This window comes from Elephantulus edwardii, unplaced genomic scaffold (genome assembly GCF_000299155.1).
Source record: "Elephantulus edwardii isolate Elephantulus edwardi_28Jun2011 unplaced genomic scaffold, EleEdw1.0 scaffold00003, whole genome shotgun sequence".
Classification (NCBI taxonomy): Eukaryota; Metazoa; Chordata; class Mammalia; order Macroscelidea; family Macroscelididae; genus Elephantulus; species Elephantulus edwardii.
In genome coordinates, this window is record NW_006399753.1 from 1,061,868 (window position 1) to 1,067,389 (window position 5,522).

The 5,522-nt window shown below is 61.9% G+C and overlaps 1 protein-coding gene across 1 annotated transcript; it reads right to left on the reverse strand.

The window, feature by feature from the left end:
• Positions 1–302: 302 nt before the first annotated feature.
• MAPK15 (mitogen-activated protein kinase 15) lies at positions 303–4,247 on the reverse strand. The gene is made up of 12 exons (XM_006879428.1): positions 4,179–4,247; positions 3,214–3,312; positions 3,052–3,081; positions 2,833–2,923; positions 2,510–2,640; positions 2,262–2,425; positions 2,042–2,181; positions 1,737–1,794; positions 1,424–1,561; positions 1,222–1,327; positions 761–1,102; positions 303–662 (listed from the first exon to the last, which is right to left on the reverse strand). Exons 1-12 carry the CDS (start codon positions 4,245–4,247, stop codon positions 303–305), a joined length of 1,728 nt encoding a protein of 575 aa, XP_006879490.1.
• Positions 4,248–5,522: the final 1,275 nt, after the last annotated feature.

Sequence of the window (5,522 nt, forward strand, 5' to 3'; positions counted from 1 at the left end):
CCGGGAAGGCGTGTTTGGGGCGGGAGGTGAAGCTGAAGGGAGCCCTCGCTGCAGACAGAGTAGGAACAGTGGAGGCAGCCCTGACTTTATTGTAGGAAGGGCGGGCTGAGGTGGTCCAGACACTCTCACGAGGAGGTGGGTAGAGGGAGGGGGTGAGGGGAAAGGTGGGGTGGAGAATATGGGAAGGGGGGACTGGGGACAGGGAAGGCGGGTGGCCTAGGTCTGCATGGCAAGGATTGGGGTGAGTGTAGGAACCGGGGAGGGATGCCTGGCACAAAAGCAGTGCTGGCGTTGGGGTGGGTTCACGCATGTGGTCCTGGTCTGGGGGGCAGGGGCAAACGACACAGTGCAGAGTGGCACACAGTCCCGTAGGCCTGGGTGAAGCCCCCAAGCGCGGCCCTGGCGGCTCCCTGGGCCCCTTGCAAGGCAGAGGTGGAAAACATTCTACGCCCTGGCCGGGGCTCCAGCCCAGGGTCCTGGGGAAGCGGGACTGCTGGGCTGCATCGGGGTCCTCGGGAGGCCTGTGTGGTGAGGGATGGACGAGTGCCAGACGTCGCCACCTCACGACCTCGGGCCTCCCTCCGGATCAGGACCTTGTTGACCACGTCGGCTGCAGCCTGTGCAGTCAGGGAGGGCGCAGCCCACGTCACGTGGGGATTCACCTGGGGAGGGCGGTTTCACTCACTGCAGGATGAGGGTGACAGGCCCCTGAGAAGGGACAGCGAGTGATGGGGAAGGGGACACCCAAGCCCCCGCTCACCCACGAGGGGCCCAACAGGGGCTTGGGCACGGCCTTGGAAGAGCTGCGTCTGGGAGCGTTGTGGGCCATGCCGAGGTCTTCTGGGGGGTAGTAAGATGAGCCTGGCTGGGCCCTGAAAGGGGCAGTGGCCACACTGTGCGGGCGTCGAGGGCATGGACCGTGCAGGGGGTTGTCAGCAGGCCAGGCTGTGGCCTTCTGGACAGGTGCCCCCAGGGATGGCTGCAGGACAGCTCCAGGCTCCTGAGGATGTGGCTGGGATGCCCAGGGCCATGCTACTGGTGGCGTGGCCCCTGAGCCCTCTGACCCTTGGACTTGCCTGTGGCCTTTCCGCTCCAGGATCATCTGCAGGAGGGAGGGACGCTCAGAGGTGCTGGCATTGGGCATAGGGAAACCAGGGTGTCTCTGAGGTCGGGAGGGCCGAGGGCCCCGTGGACAGGGAGTGACAGGTGGCTGGCCAGCACCTGGTAGAGGCGACTGCGATATTCTGCAGCTGAGAGCTGCACACTTTCGGGAAGCGGAAGCCGCGTGTCTGCCTCTAGTGTCCACTCGTGGGTGGGACAGTAGAACCTATGGGAGCCATGGCGGGGTTAGGGAGGCAGGGATCTGCCTCAGCTCCTCAGGCTGCCCACCTGGCCCCAGGATGGTACCCCGCCCAGTCCACACCTCCGCACATAGGGGTGCTGCAGGGCTTCGGCGGCACTCAGCCGCTGGTCCGGTGTGAACACCAGGAGTCGCCGGAGGAGGTCCAGGGCCTCCGGGGGGGTGTCCTGTGGCAGAAGGGAGTCCAGCATCTGCTGTGGCCTGTGGGCAGCCCCAGTGGTCACTCCCTGTCCAGGGCTTTATCCCTCGGACCCATCTGAGACATGTCAGAGGCTGTGGGCTTGGCTGCAAGCCCCACCTTCCCTGCCCCGCCTACCCTTGCAGCCCCCCACAAGCCCTCGCTGTTGCAGCACCCCCTCAGTGCATCCTGACTCACTGGCCTCCCAGGCGCTGCAGAACTGAGGCGCTGTAGCCTGAGCCCAGAGCCAGGATGTCTAGGGGTGGGGGAGGCAGAAGGTGTGTGACCAGTGGGCATGCGTGCACCCACACGTGTACACAGCCCACCTATGATCACCCTTAACCCCCAGGGAGGAGGTCTTGCAGCCACCACTCAGGGTAGTAAAGCGCCAGCCTCCTCCTGTCACCTCAGTCCCCCAGGCTCCTGTATCATCCCACTCATCCGCCACCCAGTCCCACCGCTGCCAGATGCACTGACCCCACCTGGCCCTCTGGATGACTCACCCTCCTCAGGGGGCAGCGGCACGTGCTCCAAGATCAGCTGCAGCTGGTGGAGGGAGGATGAGCCTGGGAACAGGGGTGTCCCTCGCAGCATCTCCCCCAGGATGCAGCCCAGACTCCACATGTCCACTCCACAGGTGTACCTGAGGAAGGTGTGGAGCATGGGACAGCCCGCGGGGAGGGCCCGAGGCTGGGGGAGGGAGAACGCATGTCGGGCTATTACCAGCGAGAAGACAGCAGCACTTCTGGGGCCCGATACCACCGAGTGGCCACATACTCCGTCAAGGCATGGCCCTCAGACCCCTCGGGGCACTGGCTCAGAGAGCGGGCGAGGCCAAAGTCACAGAGCTTTACCCGGCAGTTGGCATCCAGGAGGACATTAGCTGGCTGGGAGAGGATGTGACTGAGGTTCAGTGGGTGCACGTGGGGTGGGCGCTGGGAGGGACATAGGGCAGCGAGCACTGGACCCACCTTCTGGTCCCGGTGGACCACGTTCCCCGAGTGGATGAACTTGGTGGCCTGCAGGAGCTGGTAGAAGATGTAGCGTTTGTGAATGTCCTTTAGCAGCTTGCCCTTACGGAGGACGGCGTTCAGGTCAGTGTCTGGGGGGGGGTGTGTGCAAGTCTGTCTGGGGTTCGGGAGGAGAGCAGCCAGGGGTGTAAGGACACTGCCCCAGGTCAAGAGGTGGCCACTGTGGAGACCTAGTGGCAGATGGAGTCCCCAGGACACGTGGGAGGACTTTGGGGTCAGGACAGAGATGACCGGAGCTAGGCTCCCTACTTAAGTGCTCGCACCCATAGACTCAAACACCAGGTAGAGGTCCCTGTCATTCTCTGCTCGAATGATGTCAAGGAGACGGATGATGTTGGGATGGTCCCCAAACTTCTGTGGAGAGAGCCATGGGTCGCTGGAGGGTGCAGGCTGTGTTCTCATGCAGAGGGGCCCAGGCCCCCCCCCCCAGAGAACCTGCACCTGAGAAGGGATGTGAACGACAGGCTGGCCCTGCCACACACCTGGAGTAGAGTGACTTCCCAGAAGGTCCTCTGGAATGAGAGAGAGACCTGGGTGTGGGCTGGACAGAAGGGGGGTGTCCTGAGAAGCTCAGGAGGCGTCTCACATCTGCCTGGAGCCTTCTGGTAGTAGGGTCATCCCCCCAACTCCTTCCCATGACTCACCTGGGCATCAGTTTTATCTTTGAAGGCATCAAAGATTTTCTTGATGGCCACAACCTCACCAGTTCTGCGGTCCACTGCCTTCCACACGATGCCATAGGCCTTGGCGGGGAGGGAGGGCCAGGGTCACTCTCCTGTCTGGTATCTCCCGCCCACTCAGATGGCCCCAAAATGGCTGAAGATTCTGTCCTTCCCCGTACAAGGGTCCCAGGAGGGGGAGAACTTACAGTGGGGTGAGGACCCACCCACAAGTGCAGGCTGCTGCCTGGACTTAGGGACCTTCTGAGGGCTGAGCTTTGGGACTGCTCTGGGAAGGCTGCATGAGGGGTCTGAGGGAAACTATAGATACCATGGGAGGTGGGGGGCTGGCCTGTCAATCTCACCCAGCCCAGAAGGCCCTGCAGAAGTTACTCAGGAGGCTCGAAGCTCCCCTAGCCAGGGCACCTGCACAGTGTGTGAAACGCTACGGGCCTGGTTGGGGGTGTTCTCAAGTTGTGGTATTGAGTGCCACTTGAGTAGAAGCTGGAGTCCCCCATGGTGGACTGGTCACTCCATCATTAAGTCCTGTCCTGCATGCCCAGGCTCTCACCTCCAGGCCTCTGCACTTGCTGTGGGTGTAGCTTGAATGCTGGTCTGGTCTCTACCCCTCAGAGTCAGCCTCATACATTCCAGATTCTCATCTCCCCACTTTCTGGGCCCTGGGCCTGACACTGAGACCACCCACCCTCTACAGACTCAAGCGCGTGGGCCTGGCCTCACGAGGTGTCGCATGGGGACAGAGAGAGGTGAAAGTGTTGGGGCGGCACGGGGACCCCTGGAGCCTCCCACTGTCATCTGACGCCAGGCCCTGAGGGTCCCTGGGGGTTGGTGGCTGCGCAGCTGGGGGCGCGGCCGCGTTAGTGCCGGAGGCTGGTTGGGGCCCCAAGGCAGGCAAGCCCCGCGCAGATGCGCCCTATCCCCGCGCTCACCCCCTGGCCAAGCCGCTGCCGGAGCAGGAATCTCTGTGCCACATGCTGGTCCACCTCCGCTGCGCACATGCCCACGGCTCACTCTCACCCGTTGGGCCCTGGGCTTCAGCATGCAGCTTCTACAGTGTCCAGTTGCCTTAGGAACCGAGGGCCCTGCTCTGTGGGGTGGCCCCGGTGCAGGCTCCGCCCAGTCTGGCTGGTAACCCCACTGGCCTGGCCCGCCCCTTAGTGCTGACCCTAGGATGGGCCTTTGCTGCCTCCTGGCTGCGGTGCCCTCAGCCTACCCTTCGCATTTCGAGACCCGCCCCGTCGTTCCGTTCCCTGCACCCTTACGTACAGCGATTCCAGAGCTTCTTGTGCACAAGAGACGTGAAAACAAACGCCAGGAAGAGCAGTTTTATGTGTGACTAACTCTCCCCAACAAGGGAGCAGACCCGAGGGCCAGGTCTCGTTGGGACACAACTGGTACAAGACGTTTCAGAGCCATTAGATGTGAAGCCAGCCCCCTGGAGGGGGTGGCCCAGGCGTGAGACCCCTCAGTGAGGAGCCCGGGAGGCTGGAGACAAGCTTAACATGCCCACAGCCCTGGAGTCCCACTCAGATGGCTCCCAGGGCTTCTGAGGCCGTCCGTGCTCTCAGGGGGACCCGCTGGCTTCCTCGCTGCCCGGTCAGGTGCTGCCTTCTGACCTTCCTCTGCCAGGCCTTCCTCCCAGAGCCTGCTTCCTGGGGAGCAGGGCAAGAGATTTACTCCAAGACTCAGGAGAAATGGTCTGTTGACTGGTGATACTGTCAGAAATACAAAATCCAAAATTTCCAAATAACAAAAAATTCCCCAAAACCCAAATTTTTCTTTCTCCCCATATAGGAGGCTTCAGAAGCCTTAAGGAAGTTCGGGCCCAACTCTGGGAGGCTCTTTTTCCATGTCTCCACATCTCCTTGGCAACCTCACTGGTGCTGGCCCCGCCCCAATCCCCCTCCCCCCCCATACCTCCCCCGCAGGACAAATCTATTCCCTGTGACCATGGCCACAGGCCACAGCCATTAGGAAGCCTGCCACCCTGGGGGGCAGAGCCCCGCTTTCCAGGCTGTGACTCCCGGAGCCAGCTGCCTGGCTCTGTCCCCAGTGTAGTTCATGGGTCCAAAATGTCTGCTTTTTTGGTAGCAGCTAAATGCTTTAAACACAACACTACTAGAATCCAATTTCAGCCGCAAGTCCCGGGTATGAGATCCACAACACGTGCTGGGGAGGTCACACAGCTCAGGCCATGACAGCACCCCAAGCAGCTTCGAGGACTGGCCCCCAGGCTACAAGGCTCTGGCAGAGCGTGTCTTTTTCAGTGAGAA